We start from the raw sequence: 25454 nt of genomic DNA on the forward strand, positions 1-25454 counted from the left end.
ACCAATTTTAACAAAATACATATTTGACACCAATTACTCTCTGAAATAGTTAGAAGGCTTCGAAAATTCATGCTATATGATAAAGTTGACATAAGATGCAGTATTTACAGAAAAGGACGAATTAGAAGAAGGGAGGGGGGGGGGGGGTGTGGGCGGACAATTTTGTAGAAAGGAAGAATTTTTGTACTAGTAACTTGCTTTTGCCAATTTGTAAAACTTGTTCCATGAGCAAACAGAAATGCTTGTACATTTTAGCAAAATAAATAAATAAGCTTGTTCAATAGACCCTGTCTCTAAATCCAATCCAAAGGACTTTTAAGGATTTAACAAAGGCCACGACAGCATATACTGGTGTCCCAACCAGATAATATGCTCCAAGATAGACATAGGCTCCTCTATGTTGCTAGCTGATTCCTCCAACGATATAAAGGAAATATCACAACTTCTACATGAGCCTGATATGCTGGTTTATTTTGAAGAAAGACATTAATAATATAATGGTAAGGCCGTAACTATCAAGTAGGCAAGTCCCAGGAAGAAGATTACATCAAGCGTGAACTTGTTTGAAGCTTTCAACAGTATTTATAGACTTTTTAATTCTAAGTACATAATCTAGAATGAAGACAGAATTTAATGCCAATCTGATCATATTGCGTGATTGATAAAAAAAAAGTAATAGCTTTTAAACTTCTCCAAAATTCACAACTCATGCTCTAATATAGATTAACTCAAATACACTACATGAGGAAAATGTGAGAAAGGTACCTGAAAGTTAGCTTGTAGGTGATCCGATAGCAGTAGGCTCAATTGAACTTTACTTCATCCTATGAAAAACCTAATAATTGAAACCATATAAATCATATCTGATAAGGACTAGAACCCATCAAAAAAAGGAAAAGAAAAGAAAAGATCCTGGCTATATTGTCATTATGAAACAAGAAGGAAGGATATGTCACACGTATACATTTCCAAATCATCATAATATATAAATTCATTACAACATACTAGGAATTTTATCCAAAAAAAAAAAACCATTCATGATTGACAGAAATGCTTGTGCACATTCAATAGCTATAGCCTAAATTGATACTCATCCTATGAAAATCCTCCTCCCTGTTAGCAATCAATCAATATATGACATGTCAATTATGATCTGTATATATGAAAAACTTGAGTCAGTGTGGTATTATAATTAAAGAAAGAAAACAATTATTATTGACTCATTCCTGATTAAAGTATCTTCTTGACTGTTTTAGAAGGCATGGCTCAAATGATTCTAAAGTATAAACATGTTAGGCATAGGGCTGTCATATAGGTGAGTTTGGGGTGGGCATAATTGGGTTGGATACACAAAACCCATTTACCCATTATTACCCATTTAACTATTAATTTTGACAGAATCCCCCCTTTTTTTTCTATGACATGAAACCTCACCAAGGCAGGGTCTTTTGGACCTACCCCTAATTTGGACAGAATCATAACAGTCTCATTTTAGAGATTTAAATTTAATAATTAAAATTTTATGGATTAAATTGAAGAATAGCTAAATTGCAAAAGTCAAATAGTAATTTACCTAAGAAATATATATATATAATGAAGATAATAAACAATAACAATATACTTATAATTCATAAAATGTTATGTTCTTTTTGTTAAATGCACCAACACTTTTAATACCAAACGAGCAGGGGTCACAAGCTATTTGTAGTAGTATAAGCACTGATTGCAACACAAACTTAACTAGTACATGTTGTAATGTTTCAATCCATGCATATTATGCTACGTTCTAATAGCAATTTATATACTTCCATCGTATATGAAAAAAAGACTTGCCATTTAAATATCATCATAAATAAAATAGTAATGGAAATTATCTATCTTGTAAATACCAACTAGAGAGATTGACCACTTATCTCAAAGCAGCTCTCCACATTTTTTGGGTTCAAAAAAAGCTTCTTTTTTTTTTCTAAAACTGAGAAACACCTTGTATTTCCACTGAGGTTTTGTAGAAGAAGAAGAAGATGATGGTGATGAAGTAGAAAAAATTGAAGAGATGAATGTGAGTGAAAAGTGAGACTTACAGATTTGGGAAATGAAAAATAGGAGCAGTGAATTGTGAAAGAGCAAAAAGGCAGTGGAAAACAACGCTGGGCTGGATTCAGTTCCTATCAGATTATTGCCTATTTGGTTAAGAGAGCCTCATACAGCAACAAGGCCCTACTTCTACTTGCAAAAAGAACCTCGGCCGCATGAGGAGATTTGGGCACCACAAAACGGAAGTCTATCATTTCATTTGGGCTTAGCTTATGTGAAACAAAGGAGATATGCAATAAGGACTCAGCCCAATTTGATTTGTTATCCAGCTTGTTCACCTTCAGAAGCATAATCTCTCCAGCAACAACTTCTCAATCACTCTGAATTGAAATCCCCGTTGGAGTAAGGCGGCGGCTTTCAATGCTTACTCTCTTATTCTGGATTTTACAACTCCCTAAATTGGTTTCCCAATGCCCTGCAATGAAGAAAAAGAGCCAGCAGAAACAAGAGAAAAAGCAGTGACAATTGAAAGAGAAACTGCATGAACGTCATGAAAGAAAATGATAGACCCATAATGTTCTATTGGATCGTTTGTTTTGCTGTCACGCTGGACAAGCAAATAAAAATAGAAAAGAGAATAGGGATCTTCTAAACCTATCTCTACGTCACCCTCAAACACCATTCATTTCTTATCTAATTGCTCTATTCAGTCCTCCATAGCATTTTCCATAAGAAATTGCCATCTATGTCAAACGATAAATATATCATTCTTAACGATGAAAGTCTTGGCCAGGTAGACTACAGTCACTTTTTTGCGTGTGTAGACTCTATCATTCTCAATGACAGCAATCTTCTGTGGAATTTGGCTTAGTAAGATAGAACAAAGGCAAAGACCGGTGAAGAGAAAATCGAATGTAACAAAGGATCAGGAAATTTATTTTTCTTTCTTAAGTTTGGTGTTAATCTAACGATATATGTGGTTAGGGTGATAGGGTTTTAAGCCACTCCATGTGCCGTGTGGTGTGAGATGGTGAGTCTGGCATTTGATGCTAATTTCTCGACATAGTTAAAAGGGGAGAGTCATACACGAGGGTTTGAAAAGAAGCAAAATGATCAAAGTGATGCTGAGAGCTGGCAAAGTGTGGGCTTGGGAGACTGTACCGGACTGGCAAAATGCATCTACTATTCTCCCTGTTTGAGAATACTGGGTATAGCCATTTCTGAATAAAATGTATTTCAATTTTCATTAATATAACAGGTATTATAGGTCAAATTTAAAAAAAAGAAAAAAAGAAAAAAAAAAGGTATTATGTATTATAAAGAGATCATAGAAAAAATATATATTAATCTTAGCTAGAGGGTAAATATATATCAAATAAACAATCAAAAAGATCTCTTTGAATTTGTCCACAACCTAGCCTTTTTTTTTAGTTCCTATGAATCAAAGAAAAAAAAATGGTTAATCTTAGCTAGATGATTGAAGAGCAATTTACCCGGCTCTTCTATTAACCCTTGAATGGCTAAATATATTAATAAAATAAGTAATAGAAAAGATCTCTTTAATTTTTTTTGTAAGAGCCTATTTTACTTCCACAATCCAATCTAACCAGGATCTCGCCGATCGAGCCTTTCTTTTTTGTTCCTATGAATCATAGAAAAAAATGTTAATCTTGGTTAGAGGGTCGATGCTCAACTTACCCATATTTGTTTTTAGTCTTTGAATGGAAAAATATATTAATAAAATAAATAATATAAAAGATCTCTTTGATTTTGTCCAAAGCCCAGTCTGGTCAGGACCTCAATGAGCCTTTCTCTTTTGTTCTACAAATCATACCAAAAAAAAAAAATGTTAATCTTCGCTAGAGAATCGATGAGCAACTTACCAAACTCCTCAATTAGCCTTTGAATGGCTAAAAATATAAATAAAATAAATAGTAGAAAAGATCTATTTGATTTTGTTTGCAAGAGCCATTTTCCACAACTCAGCCTAGTCAGAACCTTACCGAACCTTTCTTTTTTATTCTTATGAAACATAGAAAAAATGTTGATCTTGGTTAGAGAGTCAATGCTCAATTTACCCAGCTCCTCTATTAGCCTTTGAAAGACTAAATATATAAATAAAATAAATAATAGAAAGATCTCTTTAATGTTGTCCACAACCCAACATAGTCAGGACCTTGCCGAGCCTTTATTTTTTGTTCCTATGAATTACACAAAAAAAAAAAAAAAAATGTTAATATTCGCTATAGGATCAATGAGCAACTTACCCAACTCCTCTATTAGTCTTTGAACTGCTAAATATATTAATAAAATAAATAATAGAAAACATCTCTTTGATTTTGCCTACAAAAGCCTTTTTTTACATCCATAACTCAATCTAGTTAGGACCTCGCCGAGCCTTTCTTCTTTATTGCTATGAATCATTAAAAAAAAAATGTTAATCTTGGCTTGAGGGTTGATGAGAAACTTACCCAGTTCCTCTATTAACCTTTGAAAGGCTAATTATATAAATAAAATAAATAATGGAAAAGATCTCTTTCATTTTGTCCACAACCCAGCCTAGTCAGGACATCATCGAGCCTTTCTCTTTTGTTCCTATGAATCATAGAAAAAAATGTTAATCCGCGTTAAAGGGTCGATGCTCAACTTACCCGGCTCCTCTATTAGCTTTTAAACGGCTAAATATATACATAAAATAAATATATTAATAAAATAAATAATAGAAATGACCTTTTAAATTTTTTCTTCAAAAGCCTTTTTTACTTCCACAACCTAGTCTAGTCAAGACCTCGTCAAGCCTTTTTTTTTTTTTATTCCTATGAATTATAGAAAAAAAGAATGTTAATCTAGGCTAGAGGGTTGATGAGCAACTTATCTAGCTCAGCCATTAGCCTATGAAAGGCTAATTATACAAATAAAATAAATAATAGAAAAGATCTCTTTGATTTTTTCCACAACTGAGCCTAGTTAGGACCTCGCCAAGCCTTTCTTTATTGTTCTTATGAATAATTAAAAAAAAAATGTTAATCTTGGATAAAGGGTCAATGCTTAACTTACCCGACTCCTCTATGAGCCTTTGAACGGGTAAAAATATAAATAAAATAAATATAGTAAAGTGAGCTAACTAAGTTTTCTATCTTAACAGTGTCAAGATCCTTGCTTCCACAATGACAGCCACTTTGGGATGGAACCTCTTAGTAGGGAGAGATCTAACGACTTTCCTAGCTATATTGGACTCAGGGATTCATTCTCCTAGGTTAAAGCTTGAATTAACAGTCACTTAGTTTGGTGTAGAACTCACAAAAGCTTCATCCTAATCTCTTATAACCTAGATGTTAACATTTGTAATTTTGTGTTCTTCGCAGTTTTAATTCCCTCATTAGTTGTTTCCAAGAGATACCAAACCACTTTACTTTTCTCACACATAAATATATTTTCAAACTCTTCTTGTGAGACAAACATGAAAATGGCATTCAATCCTTTACTACTCCAATTGCTTTCACATCAATCATCCTTAGACCACTCACCTACACTAGTTTAAGGTTCGGTCCAACCCTCTTCAACAAACAATCATACCTTTTCATCAATAGATTTCGAGAACATTCTTGTGTGAACCTTACAATAAGCATAAGTATTGCCATCAAAGTCTAGACATTAATGGGCCATGCTTTATCCATGACAGCCAGGCTCAAGCATCAGTGGATCACACTCAAGATAGTAAAACACAACTAATTAAGTGAACATGAACTCATAAAAAATCTTATTTAGACCCAATTATAACTTAACCAATAAATATTCAATCAACCAGATATTTTTATTTTACGCATAAGTAAACAATCTATCTAGGGCCAAATCTATCACAGCAATAAAGATAAAAACATGAAGATTTAGTAACAAAGTTTAAAGCCAAAGAACTTCTTCAGTGAAAACAAAAAAAACAAAAAATACACCACTCCGGGATATTGAACCCCATAAGGCAATTAATTATAATGAATGATTTTACAGACTCTCACAAAACCTTTATAACTAGACCCTACTAACACAGTAGTATTGAGTTCACCACTGGAACTCCAAAAACCTCTACACTTCTTCTACATGAATTCCAAGATATCAATGCAAGCACTAATGTTGAGCAATGAACTTTTTAGTTTAAATAAAATTTGGAACTTGAAGTTAATCAAAGGTATGCCATGAGAATGCAAAGCCCAGCACAAGATCAAGATCAAACTAGGGGAGGTTAGAACTTAGAAGCAAGGAGGCTCTGCAGAGTTTTCTAGAGTGACTTGCCTACCTACTGAGTAAGATGTGCCTTGCTATATTCAAGAAATTGTGCACATCTTGCTCACCAAGTCATGTTTTATAAAAACAATATCTGACCATCTCGCTTGAGTGAGACTTGAGCAAGATGCAAGCAAAACTTTCGGGTTGATCAATTGATTTGTTCAAGCAAGAATGAAGTTCCCATGTGCAACCTTACTGTTTCAATTGAGCAGAAATTGGTTCCACTCGAGCGAGCTACCCTAAATTACACATCATCTAGAAATTTCAAGATTTGGCTCTCTTCACAAATGAACAAGGATACAAATCATATTGTAGATTACATTGCCAACAGATATTGCCAATCAAAATCTTACCACAATAGTATTTGTAACCCGAAGAACTTTGCAGTAGTTGTACTTTCAAGCTCAATGCGTAGCTTCTTTGTCCAAATTTGTAACCCATGCCTCTCATGTATATGAAAGGATTGCTAATTTTTCACTCTTATAGAAATAGTTGTACAGAATTTAATTCCCTTTTTCCAATACTTTCTCATATTTATGCAAAATCCAGCTATACATTTCTTTAATCTCCAATTAATAGCATTATCTAGTCTTTTCTAAATATCACATTCAGCATTATAACTTTACATTCTCAAATTCTTGAAATTGTAAAACAGTCATGTTTACTTGTAGATTACATTGCCAACAGATATTGCCAATCAAAATCTTACCACAATAGTATTTGTAACCCGAAGAACTTTGCAGTAGTTGTACTTTCAAGCTCAATTTGTAGCTTCATTGTCCAAATTTGTAACCCATGCCTCTCATGTATATGAAAGGATTGCTAATTTTTCACTCTTATGGAAATAGTTGTACAGAATTTAATTCCCTTTTTCCAATACTTTCTCATATTTCTGCATAATCTAGGTATACATTTCTTTAATCTCCAATTAATAGCATTATCTAGTCTTTTCTAAATATCACATTCAGCATTATAACTTTACATTCTCAAATTCTTGAAATTGTAAAACAGTCATGTTTACTTTTAATGTCCTGTGAACTTATTGGGGTCAGCTATATTCATTTGCATCTAACTTACCGAGTGACCAAAATCCCCTTAGGAGTTAGAACTCCTTGCTCCAAAATCTTCACTTGGTAACCTTTATATATTACTCTACTTTGTAAGTATTTTGCTTTTCTCTCTCTTTCACAATTCAGTAAACTTGATTTTAAAGGCCTGTAAAAAATGACTTCCATAAAGTTGCAAGCACTTTTTCTCTACAAAGATTCAATCTTCAAAGAGAGATCAAGGCAGCAAAGACTAATGATAGCCTCTCATAAAGGTTAACTAATCAGTTCTTCAAGTTGGTGGGACTCAAGGAAAAGGAATTATATATGACAGTCACCAAGGAAGCCACCTAGCAACAGTTATCATGTCCAGGCCTAAATGTCCAAGTCATTCTTTAACTAGTGAAAAAGTGGATATTTTCTACCGGTGTCTTCATCTTAACGCCAAATAGCCAAATATTTTGTATATAAGGCTGTCTCACCCAAACTGTAGGAAGCCAATTCTGTTCAAGGTTCTGTCTCACCCACACAGGAAGAAGCCATGTGTTGGAACATGAGAGCACTTGAATTAGAGTAAATCCTGGGAACTAGTAAGCTTACCTGTAGAATATCCCTGGTTGATAGTGTGGGACAACAGAAACTTATATATGGAAATTCTCTAAGCCTCACAAGACACAACCTGATATTGTATGTATGGTCAACTTACAGATTCCTTGACAAAGGTTATACACTTTTACTATATTAAAATCCATTTTTATTGCAATTAACTTTAGTCACCATTCAGCCATTTTAAGAGGTTGAACAATAAACAAGCATTTGCAGAAAGCAGTAGTGTAGAAGCAACACATAAGATCAAAGCCAAAGATGACTTTGTGAATTCTCTGGCCAAAATTTGCTTTATAAAATTTGAGTCTTGTACATGCATAGAGTAGAAGGCCTTCAATTCAACGTATCATATTATATTCTATGATAAGGTAAAACTTAATGCAAAATATAAATAAAATATCAAAACGGGCTATGGACTGATGTGCAATGAAACAAATATTCTCTCAGTTATTACTCTAAATTTAGTTAAATACAATCTCAGTACCTTGTCTTAACAAATAAAGTTTTCCTAACGCAACAATGCCTGAACTCCAACTTCTTAAGTTCAGTGCTAAATCATATGAAAGCGCCCCCCCACCCCCCCCAAAAAAAAAAAAAAAAAAAAAAAACATTGATATATAGGGATCAAGTATACACAGTTTCTGCATAATTAGCTTAAGGCCAAAGAATGAGTAATCAACATTCTTATCCCAATTTTAACAATTACCATTAGAAGAATACAGTGTAGAATGCACTAAACAAATGATTTCTGATCCCTAGAGCAGATATTACTTTTCCTTGTCAATGGATACCTTATCAGATTTAGGCCGTGATGCTGAATGAGAAGAAACATACTGCAGAATCTCAAAAAACCTTGTCTGGCCAAAACTCACAGCCTTTTGCCAATACAGAATTGCAATATCCACAGCCTTAACCCTCAACTCCAATAAGGTGTGATCAATTTCCCCTTCATGTTTAGCCACATAAGGCCGGAAGAAAGAATTATAAACATATGATGTTCCCTAGAAACAATTAAAAATTATTATGTCAAAGAAACTGTTAGGAATGTATAAGTTAATTAAACAAAATAGTTCTGCAAGTTCAAGATGTCAAATGCATGCCTTTGTTTTAGGATGCCAAAGATACATAAAGATTGCCAACTTTGCTTCACTGTACAGAGGTAGCCTTGTCCAAAAAAAAAAAAAAAAAAAAAAAAAAAAAAAAAAAAAAGAAAGAAAGTCAAGAATCCAAAAATAAATGCAAAAGAGAATAGGACTATATGAAAAATCAGCTTATTTGTGTTGTGTTAAAAAATTGCATACCATGAAATGAAAGTATCCCCAATTCTCTCAAAGACTGTAAGCATAGCAACAATAGTCCTACAAAATTAGAAGATGACACATTTTAGCACTAAAATAAGTTGTACCCTAAGATACTATCATACTAGCACAGCATGAAAATACATACCAGTATTGGCACCAAAAAAGAAGTTGCTCCATCTCTGGCTTATTCTTCTCCAAAGTTTTAAAACACTCATAAGCCGGATAGGTATAGCCAAAAACAAGTCTGCAAATACAAGTTAATGTTGTTAAATTTCCTGTATAACAAACAAGCAAAACTGATGAAAATGGGGAATTCCCATATCACTTTTTGTTACATACAGAAGTGCCCTTGAAAGAAATGACCCCATCATTTTGAGTCCCGAAAACAATTGGTGCATTTATTTCTCAACTTTATGACATCAATTCTATCTGAAATGAGAAAAAAAAACAAATCCCTGATAAGTTTGAGGAAGTCACAACAGATATTTCCTAATCATGGGCCAATATCAAAGGTTGATAACTCAGTCGACTACCAAATATACAAGCAAAATTCAACATTTGAACAATAGATGAAGTTATTAAGATAAGACCCACTTGTCAAATTTTTTTTCTTTTTTTTGTGCCTTTCACTACAAATTTTATAATTGCTAAGTTGATCAACTGTAAGTGATGGACACAATTAAGTACTAACATTCAGGGACCCGTCATTTTTTCTCTATCCCTCATAATTGACTAACAGAATAAATGTGAAATCGGTTGTAAAAAAAGGTTAACATTAATGTATGCCTAAAGTCTAGAGAAGTGTTAGTAAAACTTGAAATAAATGCATTAACATATAGAGAGGACAGAGGAATAGAGCATACAGGTTTAGAGAGAGTCTGAGAATGTGAAAAAGTTGTATTCAATTACGAAGTGGAAAAACCGAATCGACATTTTGATCAAGCAGAATGTGGCACGAAACGGCGCGAATAGAGAGTGCCTTTGGTTTTGAATTTCCTTTTGACAGTTTTTGTAGTTAACCGCAGGACTCCCTCTCGGTTGCCGTGGTTTAGTGCCACATCGATCATATTATTCAATCACTCTGAAACCGCTGTTCATAAGGCCGACTTCTATAAGATCATCACCATGCTTTTGGCTAGTAGTTTTTTTTTTAAATCCTTTTTTGATCGGCAAGCCTTTGGCTAGCTTATTTGTTTAAAAGCGAGACAAAATAGGTTTTAACCGGGAAAAAAAAAATTTAAGTAAATAAATTTTTTTTAGAGAGAGATTTTAAGTAAATAAATTGATTTATTTAAGTTGATTTTAAGTAAATAAGATAGTATTTTTATTGTAGTTTTGGCTGGGTGCTAAATTATTGTGCCGAAAGAAAAAGGTCTGCATCTAATCTGATACGGGGTGAACCAATTATCAAAAATAATGTGCAAAGCTTCGGTTTGGTGTGCTCAGTTTTTGATGACAATCATTTTATACTTCGGTTTGTTAATTTTTAATGACAATCAGTTTTTGATTCAAATTTTTAATTTTTAATTTTTTTTCCAGATTTTTGTAAATGTTTAAATTTTTTGAAAATGCCGACACAAAAACGCAAGTATAAACTTGTTTTTTTTTTTTTAATGAATATGGACTTGTTTTTTTTAGTAACTAGTCCGAAACACATATGATGCACCGGAAAACTTTGCCTAAAAGTATGTTGGTCTCAAACTTTACATATAAAATATAATTAAATTATATTGGTCTCAGGGCCGGCTCAACAAATTTGGAGGCCTTAGGCGAAAACTTTAGGCAGAATTTTTTTTAATTATTTAAATATTAATTAGATAATATTTATTTAATTTTTAATTTTTTTAATATTTAGTATCTATTTATCATTCTCTTTGAGATACAAAATTACTAATTAAATTTTTACATTTAAGTTTTATTAACATTTTCTTTTAATATCACTTAATCTTTAAGTAATAATTTGTAATTAAAATAAAACATGATCTGTAATAGAAAAATTATTAATTTTATGGAATAAAAAATTATTTATCACATAGGGACTAATGATATAAGAATCTGGAAAAAAAATATATCTGAACTTATTATCCTAAAATTTTAACTTATTATCCTAAAATATATTATCTACTAAAGGGACAAATGATATAAGAATCTATTAACACAGTATCTCAATTGTTTGTCAATATCTGAACTTATGATCATCTTTATGCTTATGATGGACTTACCACTTTCATGCATTTGTGTAAAAAAAATAAAAAATAAAAAACCTACAATTTGAAGGCACACAAACAATTTGATCCAACTTGTAGTGAATTTCTTAATTGGTTGTAGGAGCATATCAAAAATCGTTAACAAATTGGTTTTCATACCTAGTACCATAGCATCATTGACGACTCAAAATTTAATATGAATATAATTAAATGCAATATGACTATTGGTGACTATGCCATATCACATAGCATTTGACTTTTTCTTTAACACAGAAAATTCTTAGGTACTCTTGGAATATAGTAAAATGGTGCTTCCTCCTTTCACATTCATGATAGACTCCACCATGAATTTAATGAGTGGATCCTACCATAAATTTGAGATAAGGGAACACTATTCACCGTGCTCTGGAAGTACCTAAGAGTTACTCCTATAACATAGCAAGAGAAGCACTCATCATCTTAGCAGACAATCCTTCCAATTTGTAGCTCATTGGTAAGATTGAATATTATCTTCAATTTGGGAAATCCTAATATAGCACTCAAAATGTGAGAGAGAGAGAGAAATTTTGGAAGAGGAAGAGAAAATAGAGTGGTGAGACTATACATTTCCTTTTTATTTTTATTTTTTGGAGTGATTATATATATTCTTTGACCATACATCTCTATTTGTTTAAACAGAAGGACTGAATTAAGACTTGAAAAATGAGTAGCAACATTAGTTTGGTCAGTTGCTAGTCGCGAGTCAATTGCAAGATCCAATTGCGAGACTCCTCTTAAATGCACACAACTTGAGTTTAAACTAATCTAATAATGAGTAATGTATTTCGTAATCCAAAACACCAAAAAAAACGTAAACTAAAAAAAATTAATAAAACTTAACAATGATTAATTGAACCAATATTAGGATAAAATTTTGTTTTTTATAATCTATTAAGGTTATTTTCTTTGTAGAAATTTAAAATTTCAGCCACCCAAAACATATTATCAAATAAACAATTATTAGCGAAAACTAAGAATTAAATTTCTATACATGCATTGTTATAAAATAATAATAATAAAAATAAAATTGCAAAAGTTAAAATTTGTCACATATCCGATTATTTTCGTTTGGCTAACTTTGGCTTTTCTTTAAATAAATGGCATTATAGAGTACTTCTAATACAACTATTAAGAGTACTTCGTCCACCACAAATGATTAGAAAATAAACAAAAATTAGTAAAGTCTCATCGTTTAACATCTAAATTGAGCACTATAAAAAATCATGCTATGTAATAGAATAAATACCAAATTATCCAAATCATGCTATGTAATAGAATAATATTATATTTTTATATGTTATATTTAATTCTTTAGAACGCAATATGATAACATTTAACAATCAAAGAGAATAAAAAAATAAATAAAACAACAACAAAAACAACAATTTAAAAAGCTAAACTAAATCACAATTTAAAAAACAAAACTAAATCGCATTGACCCAAAATAGGTTTTTTAAGAATATAAAAAATTATCAACATAAAGTAGAGATGTAAGAAAAAAAAATCCACCAAAAAATTTAGAGAGTGAGAGGGAGAGAGAGAGAGAACCTTTTTTTTTTTTTTTTTTTGAGGGAAAATTATGCATAGAATAAAAGAGATAGTAACAAATTTATAGTAATAAAACTTAACAATAATTAATTGAATCAATATTAGGATAAAATTTTGTTTTTGATAATCTATTAAGGTTATTTTCTTTGTAGAAATTTAAAATTTCAGCCACCCAAAACATATTATCAAATAAACAATTATTAACAAAATCTAATAATTAAATTTCTATACATGCATTGTTATAAAATAATAATAATAAAAATAAAATTGCAAAAGTTAAAATTTGTCACCTATCCGATTATTTTTGTTTGGCTAACCTTTACTTTTCTTTAAATAAATGGCATAATAGAGTACTTCTAATACAACTATTAAGAGTACTTTATCCACCACAAAGGATTAGAAAATAAACAAAAATTAGTAAAGTCTCATAGTTTAACATCTAAATTGAGCACTATAAAAAATCATGCTATTTAATAGAATAAATACCAAATTATCCAAATCATGGTATATAATATAATAATATTATATTTTTATATGCTATATTTAATTCTTTAGAACGCAATATGATAACTGTGGGGCCCGACAACAGATGGGCCAGATCCACCTATTCACGGGGATACTTAAGGCCCAAGCCGAGGAGGATAGTAGTCCCAGCCCAATAAACACAAAGCACTAATGGGCCATAGAAGCCGCCGAGGAAGGTACAGCCCTCGGTTAGCCCAGAGCTACACTAAGGAAAGGGGCAAAAGTGGTATAGGGATAATCTTGTAAGAAATCTAAAATATCTAGGAAAGGCTGCCAATACTACCGGCCCTAGACAGAGCTTTGCCTCTCACAGAGTCGTGTTTCTTTGGCCTACTCAACCACTCCCAGCAACTCAGGTCTGAAACTGATGGGACAGGTGTCAGTCTTGGAAAGTCCGACCCTACACGTGGACGAAGGAAATTGAATGCATGCTAATATAAAAGGAAAATATCCAACCTAAAGAAAGGGGGATTTCTCTGGAAAGAAGAAAGACCTAAAGGGGTGAACACCTCTAGATCATGCATGAACAACTCAACTAAACCACGGCTGAGTAAACATGGTTTAGCCTTTCGACCCCATTCTCTACAAATGATATTGTACGGGTCCATTTACGTGTGAACCCAACCCTACCGTGGGCCCACGCGAACTGTGTCCCTACAATTGGCGCCGTCTGTGGGGAGGCTTGCATGTTAGCTCGAGCGATGGTGAAGTTGAGCTTCCGTCGAACAAGGGGCTACGAAGGTGCCTATATCACCGGCGACACATTACTGATGTTCCAACATAAGCTCTTACTAGGGGCTACGTTCCACGTCGTCGACGACATAGACAAGCCTAGGGGCTTCAAACACCAGGCCAGCTCCCCCCACCTTGTTCGAAGAGTCAAGCCTTCAGAAAACAAGCAAATAAAAAGAAACAAAAGCAAGTTTTGGACAGAACCAAGGCCTTGCATGGTCCTCGGACCCAAGCCTCTGGGGAAACCAACTACTTACAAAGAAAAAGCAAGTTTTGGACAGAACCAAGGCCTTGCATGGTCCTCGGACCCAAGCCTCTGGGGAAACCAACTACTTGCAAAGAAAAAGCAAGTTTTGGACAGAACCAAGGCCTTGCATGGTCCTCGGACCCAAGCCTCTGGGGAAACCAACTACTTGCAAAGAAAAAGCAAGTTTTGGACAGAACCAAGGCCTTGCATGGTCCTCGGACCCAAGCCTCTGGGGAAACCAACTACTTGCAAAGAAAAAGCAAGTTTTGGACAGAACCAAGGCCTTGCATGGTCCTCGGACCCAAGCCTCTGGGGAAACCAACTACTTACAAAGAAAAAGCAAGTTTTGGACAGAACCAAGGCCTTGCATGGTCCTCGGACCCAAGCCTCTGGGGAAACCAACTACTTACAAAGAAAAAGCAAGTTTTGGACAGAACCAAGGCCTTGCATGGTCCTCGGACCCAAGCCTCTGGGGAAACCAACTACTTACAAAGAAAAAGCAAGTTTTGGACAGAACCAAGGCCTTGCATGGTCCTCGGACCCAAGCCTCTGGGGAAACCAACTACTTACAAAGAAAAAGCAAGTTTTGGACAGAACCAAGGCCTTGCATGGTCCTCGGACCCAAGCCTCTGGGGAAACCAACTACTTACAAAGGAAAAGCAAGTTTTGGACAGAACCAAGGCCTTGCATGGTCCTCGGACCCAAGCCTCTGGGGAAACCAACTACTTACAAAGAAAAAGCAAGTCTTGGACAGAACCAAGGCCTTGCATGGTCCTCGGACCCAAGCCTCTGGGGAAACCAACTACTTACAAAGAAAAAGCAAGTCTTGGACAGAACCAAGGCCTTGCATGGTCCTCGGACCCAAGCCTCTGGGGAAACCAACTACTTACAAAGAAAAAGCAAGTCTTGGACAGAACCAAGGCCTTGCATGGTCCTCGGACCCAAGCCTCTGGGGAAACCAACTACTTACAAAGAAAAAGCAAGTCTTGGACAGAACCAAGGCCTTGCATGGTCCTCGGACCCAAGCCTCTGGGGAAACCAACTACTTACAAAGAAAAAGCAAGTCTTGGACAGAACCAAGGCCTTGCATGGTCCTCGGACCCAAGCCTCTGGGGAAACCAACTACTTACAAAGAAAAAGCAAGTCTTGGACAGAACCAAGGCCTTGCATGGTCCTCGGACCCAAGCCTCTGGGGAAATCAACTACTTAAATGGAAGAGCTGTGTTACATGGACTCTCTAGTCTGCTTTTGAACCCTTAACACTAAAGGGACCAATATGGAATGGATTAACAAGTTTTCAAAAGCACCACCAAAGTCACGCAACGTTTGGTCGTGCTCTTAGATGAATTATTCAAAGTTCGACACCCTCAGACGATATTCTCACACTTATTGCAGAGCGTTCAATCGACATCTCGGTTAGTTTTCTAAGTTTAACTTATTACGAGTTATTATCATGTCTGTTAGTGTGCATAGATTAAAATTAGTTGAATCGGGTTTCAAGAGTCCTTGCCCTGAATACTGCCAAGGAGAAACACACACATGGAGTACACCAACTCACAAAGTAGTTCTATCAAAGGAACAACATTCAGAATAAATAAAGAAATCGTCATTTCTTACTAAAGCAAAAAGACAGTACAATGTACAATGAAAAACTAGAACCGGTCTGTGTCAAAGTTCACTACATGACCAAAAGAAAGGAAGATACAAGAAAATAAGTAAAAGCCGAGGAAGTAGGTCAGAGGAGAAGTTGGCTACAGCTCCAAGACCTTGTTCTTCTTCAAAGCTCTCACTTGCCCACAACTCAAACAGCGAAAGAGATCCAACTTGAACCTGACACCATTGAAGAAAAGGTGTAGGGAGTTGAAGGTGGTGGGGCTTTCTCTAAATATACGCCTACCGCAAAGCGGAGGCGCTGAGGGAGGAAAACCCTTCTTCTGCCGTACCAAAACTCTGGCATGAACAGAACCTGCTTCGGATTTTGACTAAAAGAGGGGACGATTCTTTTCCCTCTCGGCGGAGAGGGAGTATTCTCCTGAATTTGTGCTTCCTGCGCCCATGTCTTATGGTAGTAAGCCTCATGAAGACACGATGCTTCTGCGGCGGAGGAAGTTCTTTATTCCCAACCCTCGTTTTCAACATGTTATGCCAAGAAAGGAGAGCTCCGGATGTGGGGAGCGTGATGTGAGAGAAAACTGAAAGAAGGGGTGTTATATATAACGCAACCATCTCTCCCTCCTATTTATTTGAAAAGACAAGATGATGGTAGTCAACTCATGCAGCGTCCCAAGGAGCACTACAGACAAAGTGGTCTTGGCTCAACTTCCAACATCGACTGCAACCACAAGATTAAAAAGCCTCGTAAAGGCGCATTTCGGTCATCGTGACATCAGAGAGTACCACGTGGCCAGAAGTTGCAGAAATATCTCTTAATTCATAGGCTAGGTGGATTCGTGGACCCGGGGCCGCTTGGCGTAAGGGCCCCGGTACCTTGGCCGACGCGGAGCAGCGGCCATGGCCGAGGACAGTCACTTTTGGGCGAATCGGGAAATGCTCAAAGATAAGGGAAACCAAGTACTGGTGCGGACATTGGTCTCGGACAAAACCTAAGGCTCGCATGGTCCTCGGACCCATGCTAAAAGGTAAAACTCAATACCGACAAAACCCAAGTCTCGGACTCATGCCTCCGAGAAAACTCAAGTACGTAAGATAAAACGTATAAGTCCTGAACAAAGCCCAGGTTTGGCAAAGTCCTCGGACTTAAGCTTCTTTGGAAGTCAGCTGCCCTAATGAAGGGATTCTTTTCGGCTTAAATAATGGAAAAGGTTAATGCTCACGCCTCGTGGAGATGGCAGAGCAACCTAATGATCGTCAACCTAAGGAGGCCATTCATCCGAGAGGTAACATGTCCTCGGGTAAATACTTCTCACACCTAATCGGACATTTGACACCCATCACTGCTAATTTTAAGATAAGTCTCATTCCTTACTGGTCGGACTGTTATATTGAATAATAATTTTGTTAAAATTATCGTGGCATCATTTTATCAACGATTACTTCGTCCTTAGTCATTATTGATTCAAATTCTATACTATTATGCCGAGCAGCGCTTTCGCATTTGTTAGAATATATAAACAAGACATAAGAAATAGAGTAACACTATCTTTTATTAATATGAAAATTTGTTACAACGTACAAGGAAGGGCTTAAACAAGCCTATACAAAAAATGAACTGCAAAAACAATAACAATATCTGTAATACAAATAAGTAAACCATCAGGTGTCTTTTGAATCTGCCTTCAAGGTCTCTCTGAAATCCATGCCTCAGTACTGCTCATATCAGGAGAAGAACCTTATACAAAAATAATGAAGGACAAGGAAGAAGAATTGGAACACATGGAAGCACTCCAGCAAGCTCTTGTTGCTGAAGAAAGCAAGGGAAAAAGAAGATGGAGGACATAAACGGGAAGGAGGAGAAGAAGAGTGAAGCAATGAAAAGAAAGTAAAAGGAGCAAAAGAGGGAGAAGGGGAGCCTAATTAGGTATGCTCATGAGAGAGCAGATGGAGATGACAAGGGAGGTTTTCGACTCAGTCACACCAGAAATGGGGTATGACGAGTCCCTGCTTCGGATTTTGGCTAAAAGAATGGGGAGACAAACCTTGAGTCTCCACCATCCTTGTCCCGACCGAGCCATCTCAAGTTTCGTTAAGATATGGTGTTTCAGGGAAAGGAGGGATTCATTCATGGTTGATCACTGTGGTGGACGTGTTATCAAATGAGGGATAACCAGAGGGAAGAGGCGGATTCTGGGAAAAGTCTAAGGGATTCGCATATGAGAGAATCACCCTCTTATCTTCTCTCTTTATATAGGGGAAAAAGACGAGGGTACGTGACACGTTCCGATCCTCTAAGAAATCTGCTAGTAAATGCAAAACCGTTTCGTTTCTCCAAGCCATCCTTAACCGATAGAGTTAAGAGACCTCGTAAAAAGAAGACATTAAAAGCGCACTACGGCTATCCAAACGGAATAAACGCCTCATGCGTAGGTCAAGGGAATTGTCACGTAGACCGGCGCATTACTTGGGGAGGTGAGAAGTCGCTGACGTTGATCAAGGGCCGAACTTAATAAGCCGCAATAAAGTCTCGGTATTATCAAAACCCACCTTTCCAACCGAAGAGTTGGATAGCAGGGTTTTGAGGGGCTATTGTGGGGCCCGACAACAGATGGGCCAGATCCACCTATTCACGGGGATACTTAAGGCCCAAGCCGAGGAGGATAGTAGTCCCAGCCCAATAAACACAAAGCACTAATGGGCCATAGAAGCCGCCGAGGAAGGTACAGCCCTCGGTTAGCCCAGAGCTACACTAAGGAAAGGGGCAAAAGTGGTATAGGGATAATCTTGTAAGAAATCTAAAATATCTAGGAAAGGCTGCCAATACTACCGGCCCTAGACAGAGCTTTGCCTCTCACAGAGTCGTGTTTCTTTGGCCTACTCAACCACTCCCAGCAACTCAGGTCTGAAACTGATGGGACAGGTGTCAGTCTTGGAAAGTCCGACCCTACACGTGGACGAAGGAAATTGAATGCATGCTAATATAAAAGGAAAATATCCAACCTAAAGAAAGGGGGATTTCTCTGGAAAGAAGAAAGACCTAAAGGGGTGAACACCTCTAGATCATGCATGAACAACTCAACTAAACCACGGCTGAGTAAACATGGTTTAGCCTTTCGACCCCATTCTCTACAAATGATATTGTACGGGTCCATTTACGTGTGAACCCAACCCTACCGTGGGCCCACGCGAACTGTGTCCCTACAATAACATTTAACAATCAAAGAGAATAAATAATAAATAAATAAATAAAACAATAACAACAACAACAATTTAAAAAAAAAAAAAAAAAAACTAAATCGCATTAACCCAAAATAGAGTTTTAAAGAATATAAAAAATTATCAACCTAAAGTAGAGATGCAAGAAAAATAAAATAAATAAAAATACCCACCAAAAAATTTAGAGAGGGAGAGGGAACCTTTTTTTTTTTTTTTTGTGAGGAAAAACTATGCATAGAATAAAAGAGATAGTAACAAATTTATAGTAAGAGGGTGTGAATAAGAAGAGACAAAAATAAAGGAAGATGAAGGGAAAGAAGAAGAATAATATTAATGTAGAGGGTAGTGGGAAGATGAAAAGGTAAGGGAGGAAAAAAGATTGAAGAAGTAGTGGAGAGATGAAATGGTAAGGGAGAGAGAAAGGTTGGAGAAGTGTAAATATTAAAAAAAAATAAATGTTAAAAATAATTAAAAGAAAATTGAAAAAAAAAACCCTACTTTTTTTTTTCCTTTAAACTAAAAAGGCTCACACAAAACCCTAAAACTAAATTGAAAAGGTTTTGGATTGGGCTTGATAGTGGAACTAAATAAATAATAGGTGAGCTGGATTAATTATACAGATTTATTATAAGGTGATAGTGGAAGTAAATAAATAAGTAGTGGGCTGCATTTATAGGACTGAAAATTGTAAAAATCATTTTAAAATTGTAGGACAAATTATATTTAAAAAAAAAAAAATTGAAGTGGCAGCTGATGTGACGCAATGTGAGAGCAGCAGCATTAAACGCTACGCTTTAGTTTTTTTTTTTCTCTCTTCCCGGGGCGTACTAGGCCTGTAAGAACCCAGAATGCTGATTCTCTAAACTATATGATCTTTCTCCATGCTTATTATGCAATAGAGTTTTGTCCTTTCCATTTACCTCTATAGGTCCTGCATAAAAAACACACTATACAATACACATATCTTCAAATAATTGTTAGTTTCTTAGATTAGGATATATATTTTAATACATATACAAATGAATTTCATGAGAATGATTCAGTCATGAGCATCCTGGCCCCAATTCTCATAGACTTAGTGCCTTTGCACAAGACTTATGGGATTTTGAACTCAAGTCGAAGTGGCTTTGTTTAGGCATTGCCTTCCAAGATAATTAGGTGAAAAGGATTTTTGTGGGAAAGAATGATATCTGATATGTGCATATTTTAGCATGTGTTTCTTTGGAGGCTAAGTGTGTCCAAGGCCCAAGTTGAAGTGAGGACCCCAGTAAAAAAGACTCAACTTTTGGCTGAGAAAAGGAAAACTAACAAGTTAGAATATATGTATTGAACATTAAAAAAGCAGCAAAGGAAAACAATGTAATAAAGAAACACACGAAATAACTATTAAGGATCCTCCAATTACTATAAAATATTTCATTATTTTTCTTAATTGTGGATTACACTCACTAAGACGTGTTACAAGGTCCAAATAAGATCAAAAATTACAGACTTCGATGGCTATCTAAGCCTCTAAGACTTGCAAAGTTTGAATCCCTTTGAATCCAAGTATGTTCTGTAGTGGCTGTCTCTGGGATACCGGGCACTGTTTTCTATTTTCTTTGAGTTTTTGATAGAGTTTTCTCAATAATTTTTGTTCTGATTCCCTATTATTGAATCCCCTTTCAATGTTGGCTGTCTTCCCCTTTTATAGTGTCATTTTAGAGTTCAGGGTACCACTAATTCTTCCCCCTTGGCTCCCTAGGTACCAGCGCCCCTGTTGTACCAGCCATTCTGACAGCTAATTTTTTCTCTGTTTCTCATAGTTTTCATCTTTTAGTCCTGTTTTCCTAAAAGCCACCTTGCACTTTCCATTCCGACATGTCCTTGGAGAGCTAAACTTCACCCTCTCTTCTTTCAAGGCTTTTTACCTTTTAGACTCAGCTTTTTAGCTGTCCTTCTTGCTGTCATTTTTCCCAAGTGAGCAAAATCCATTCCTGCTAATTTGAAGGTTTTCCCAGCCACATCTCTTTATAGTTCTTCATTCTGGGTTTCCCAAGGTACCAGCCTTTTGTTCATGAATTGTCATTCTTCAAGCTTTCTGGTTCTTTGCTGCACCAATGGGTGCTTGAGAAGGACATATCTATTCTTCGTTTCTTGTATTTCGTGGTACCCCTTTTGAGCTGTCTCAATCTCACGTTAGTTGTGCTACACGTCTCGAGGATCTCGAGCCTCTGACAGCCTCTAGGTATCCCAGCCCAGTTCTTTCATTGGATTTTGCTGGATTTTTTAATGGTATTTTTGCTGGAAATCTAAACATACATAGGGCCTTAATGTTGATTCTTCTTGCTGCACGAATTGGGCCTTCTTTACTTTTTATGGAATGGGCTTTCTTGTGAAATTTTAGACCTCAACAAATTGAAAAGGTTTTGGGTTGGGCTTGATAGTAGAACTAAATAAATAAAAGATGGGTTGGATTAATTATACAAATTTATTATAAGGTGATAGTAGAAGTAAATAAATAAAGTAGAAGTAAATAAATAAGTAGTGGGCTAAATTTATTATAGGGTAATAGTGGAAGTAAATAAATAAGTAGCAGGCTGCATTTATAGGGCTGAAAACTATAAAAACCATTTTAAAATTGTAGGAAAAATTATATTTTAAAAAAGAAAAGAAAAAAAAGAGTGACGTGGCAGCTGATGTGATGCAACGTGAGAGTAATAGCATTAAACGTTACGCTTCAGCTTTTAGTAATATATAGATAATAGAAAGAATCTATTTAATTTTGTTTGCAAAAACCTTTTTTACATCCAGAACCAAGCATAGTCAGGATCTCGTTCAACCTTTCTTTTTTATTCCTATTAATCATAGGAAAAAAAAAATGTTAGTCTTGGCTAGAGGGTCGATGAGCAACTTACCTAGCTCCTCTATTAGCCTTTGAACATCTAAATATATTAACAAAATAAAAAATAGAAAAAATCTCTTTAATTTCATCTGCAAGAGCCTTTTTTACTTTCACAATCCAGCCTAGTTAGGACCTCACCGAGTCTTTCTTTTTTGTTCCTATGAATTATAGAAAAAAAAAATGTTAATCTTGGTTAGAGGGCTGATGCTCAACTTACCGGACTCTTGTGTTAGCCTTCAAACAGTTAAATATATAAATAAAATAAATATATTTATAAAATAAATAATAAAAAAGATCTCTTTAATCTTGTCCACAACCCAGCCTAGTTAGGACCTTACTGAACTTTTCTTTTTTGTTCTTATGAATCATAGAAAAAAAAAAAAAAAAAAGTTAATCTTGGTTAGAGGGTTGATGCTCAACTTACCTGGCTCCTCTATTAGCCTTTGAACGGTTAAAAATATATATAAAATAAATAGTAGAAAAGATCTCTTTGATTTTGTCCGCAACCCAGCCTAGTTAGGACCTTGCCAAGACTTTTTTTTTTTTTTTTTTTTTTTTAATTCTTATGAATCATAGAAAAAAAAAATGTTAATTTTGACTAGAAGGTCAATTAGCAGCGACTTACCCAACTCCTATATTAGCCTTTGAATGGCTAATGTGGACTCCTCACATATGGTGGGGGCTCGCATGTCCTATATAATTCTTAACATCCTAAATAATTTATAGAAGTAATAAATAAAAAGTAAATATATATGAGTTAAATAAATAATAAAGTAAACCTTGTTTCTTTCGTCCGCAAGAGCTTTTTTCATTTTCACAATGCAGCCTAGTTAGGACCTCAATGAGCCTTTCTTTTTTGTTCCTATGATTCATGGAAAAAAATAATGTTAATCTTAGGTAGAGGATATTAGGTTATAGAACTAGAAAGATCCTTATAGAATTTGTGGAGGTGAGATCCCAGAAATCGTAATTGTGGGCTTGTTGGGCTCGAATCCTCAATTAATTTGTATTCCATTAAGGGTTTAGCATGGGAGGTCCCAAGAAAAGTTTGGCTAATAACTGATAATTTGAAAAGGTGGTACAATGATTTCCTGATGGTGACTATTCGAGGAGAATTTCAGACAGTCGAGATGTCCCTTTGGAAATCTGAGCTGGATCCCCTTCCCTAACTATTACCTTTTGATCTCTCACTGTTCACTCGTGTTTCTCTCCCCAGCATTATGTTCCAACCTCTTGCTCCTCCCCCTTGACCCTTTTTTATAAGCTTGCTTTTAGTGGGTTTGTCATGATTAGAGAAACTTTGGCGCATATGTGGGTCCCTCCACTTATAGAGCTCGGGTGGATTCCTAAGTCTGGGCTACTGTTTTGGCACATCTAATCACACATTAGTGATAGGTCCCACATGCATGCCATGAAAATGATTTTCTAGTAAGTTGTGTTTGACGCTAAATTTTTTGTTCAGTAGGAGGATTTCCCTAAGGCATTGCCTTCTTTCTTCGGGGATAGTGAGCTTTGTTCGGATATACATGCTGGGGACATGTGGATCTATGTTTTAACTCAACGTTCATTAGATTTAGGCCAAACCTAAATTTACTGACCCCAAGCTTGGGCCTAGTATGGGCTAAGCTCTTATTAAGCCCCAAGCTTGGGCCTAGTATAGGCCAAGCTCTTGTCCATCTACAATAGCCCCCACGATCCCATCTCCAATTCATGGTGAGGGGATCGTGGTTGTGACCCCAGCATCTTGGGACGTGCTCCGCTATAACCGTCATGTCTTGGTGACACCAAGCGTTAGATAATAAATGTGCCAAATTTGACAACTTCCCCTTCGCACGCTTCGTGACAGTTGTCATGGTTCAATAATCATGATTGCCTGTCCGTTGAGTTCCCGAGGTACACAGAGATCGAGCGACAGCGTGGGCGGTAATTTTCCCACCTATTGCTCTAATTCCTCCCCTATAGATACTCCCTTGAGACTCTAGTTTCATTTCTTTTATTTCTTTGCTCTAGCCTTTCACTCTTTTATTGCCTCTCTCTCTTTTCTTGCTTAGAGCGTTCCTATTGAGACCACTTGCCCATCCCCTGTAAGTATACTCATCCTTTCTCATTTCCATATTCTTTGGGTACTTATGGGTAGATTTGCTAGGTTAGTAGACACCCCTGAGGTTGTGGCTAAGTATCACATCCCTCATGATGTTTCCTTCAAGATGCTATAGCCGAACAGTGGGAACCAAGGGCTATTTTTGTTCCTTTAATAGTCATAATAGAAGGTGGGGTTAGGTATCCTTCCTCTCAACTAGGGTGCCTTGGACTTAGACTTGCCTTGCAGCTGATCATCCTCTAGTCTTTTGTACTCCTCTACCCTTTCCATCAGCCCATGCATATCTATGACGAGCTAAAGGGTGAGTGAGGTCTTGAGTTCGGCTTAATGGAAACGCCGACTTTAAAGGTGCTGGCTACCACTCCCCCATTGTTTCCCCTAATCTCGTGGTATAATTCCCACTATCGGTCTAAGTATGCCCTAAGGGTCTCCTCTTCCATGGACATACTAATCCAATGGCTTTGGAACTTAGCTACAAGTCACGAAACCTTGCCCCAAATGTCCGGATCAATTTGTCATAATTGTGAATAAACCCCTTCTCCAGTCCATCAAACCATCTCATAGCTATAGGACCCAACTGGATGGGAAAATCTTACATATCAAGGTCTCGTTCTTAGAGTTAATGGCCATGTTTTGGTTATAATGGCTGACGTGCTCCATGGGGTCAGACTTCTCATTATAGTTGGTAAATATGCGCTTCACGAACCTTTGTGGCATGTTTGACCTTTTGATGACCTAAAAAAATTGAGAACAAGAAATCTGCTACAAGGGGGGACTCATTGCATTGTTACCCTATTGTTACCCTATGTTGAGGGTTCACCCTATGTCCTTACGATCTGGAAGCTCCTCAAAGAAGTCTTTCTTTCCTCGATCCTCCACGGGGGGATTCTTTCCTATTATTCCTCTACAAAGGGGGACTCTATCTGGATCCTGTGCCTACTTACAGGGGATAGCGTCATTTCCCTATGTCTCCGTGAAGGGGAATTCAACCTCTCTTGATTCACACAATGAATCTCCTCGGTGTTTTGCCTCTACAAGAGGCCCCTTTCATTGGGCTTATCTTCGGTTGGTCC

At 36.1% G+C, this 25454-nt stretch overlaps 1 protein-coding gene across 1 annotated transcript; it reads right to left on the reverse strand.

Annotated features, from left to right (window-relative positions):
- Positions 1-8572: 8572 nt before the first annotated feature.
- On the reverse strand, positions 8573-9752 carry LOC126729023 (putative HVA22-like protein g). The gene is made up of 5 exons (XM_050434783.1): positions 9608-9752; positions 9414-9512; positions 9269-9325; positions 9068-9131; positions 8573-8968 (listed from the first exon to the last, which is right to left on the reverse strand). Exons 1-5 carry the CDS (start codon positions 9664-9666, stop codon positions 8735-8737), a joined length of 513 nt encoding a protein of 170 aa, XP_050290740.1. The 5' UTR covers positions 9667-9752; the 3' UTR covers positions 8573-8734.
- Positions 9753-25454: the final 15702 nt, after the last annotated feature.

Source organism: Quercus robur, chromosome 5 (genome assembly GCF_932294415.1).
Source record: "Quercus robur chromosome 5, dhQueRobu3.1, whole genome shotgun sequence".
NCBI classification, from domain to species: Eukaryota; Viridiplantae; Streptophyta; class Magnoliopsida; order Fagales; family Fagaceae; genus Quercus; species Quercus robur.

Excerpts from the sequence above, each read along its gene's own strand:
- LOC126729023 (XM_050434783.1), bottom strand. The coding sequence starts at position 9,666 with ATGCACCAATTGTTTTCGGGACTCAAAATGATGGGGTCATTTCTTTCA. Across the intron at positions 9,513-9,607 it reads TTTCTTTCAAGGGCACTTCT|ACTTGTTTTTGGCTATACCT; the intron begins GTATGTAACAAA and ends TTGTATTTGCAG. Across the intron at positions 9,132-9,268 it reads GGGGATACTTTCATTTCATG|GCTACCTCTGTACAGTGAAG; the intron begins GTATGCAATTTT and ends TTTTTGGACAAG.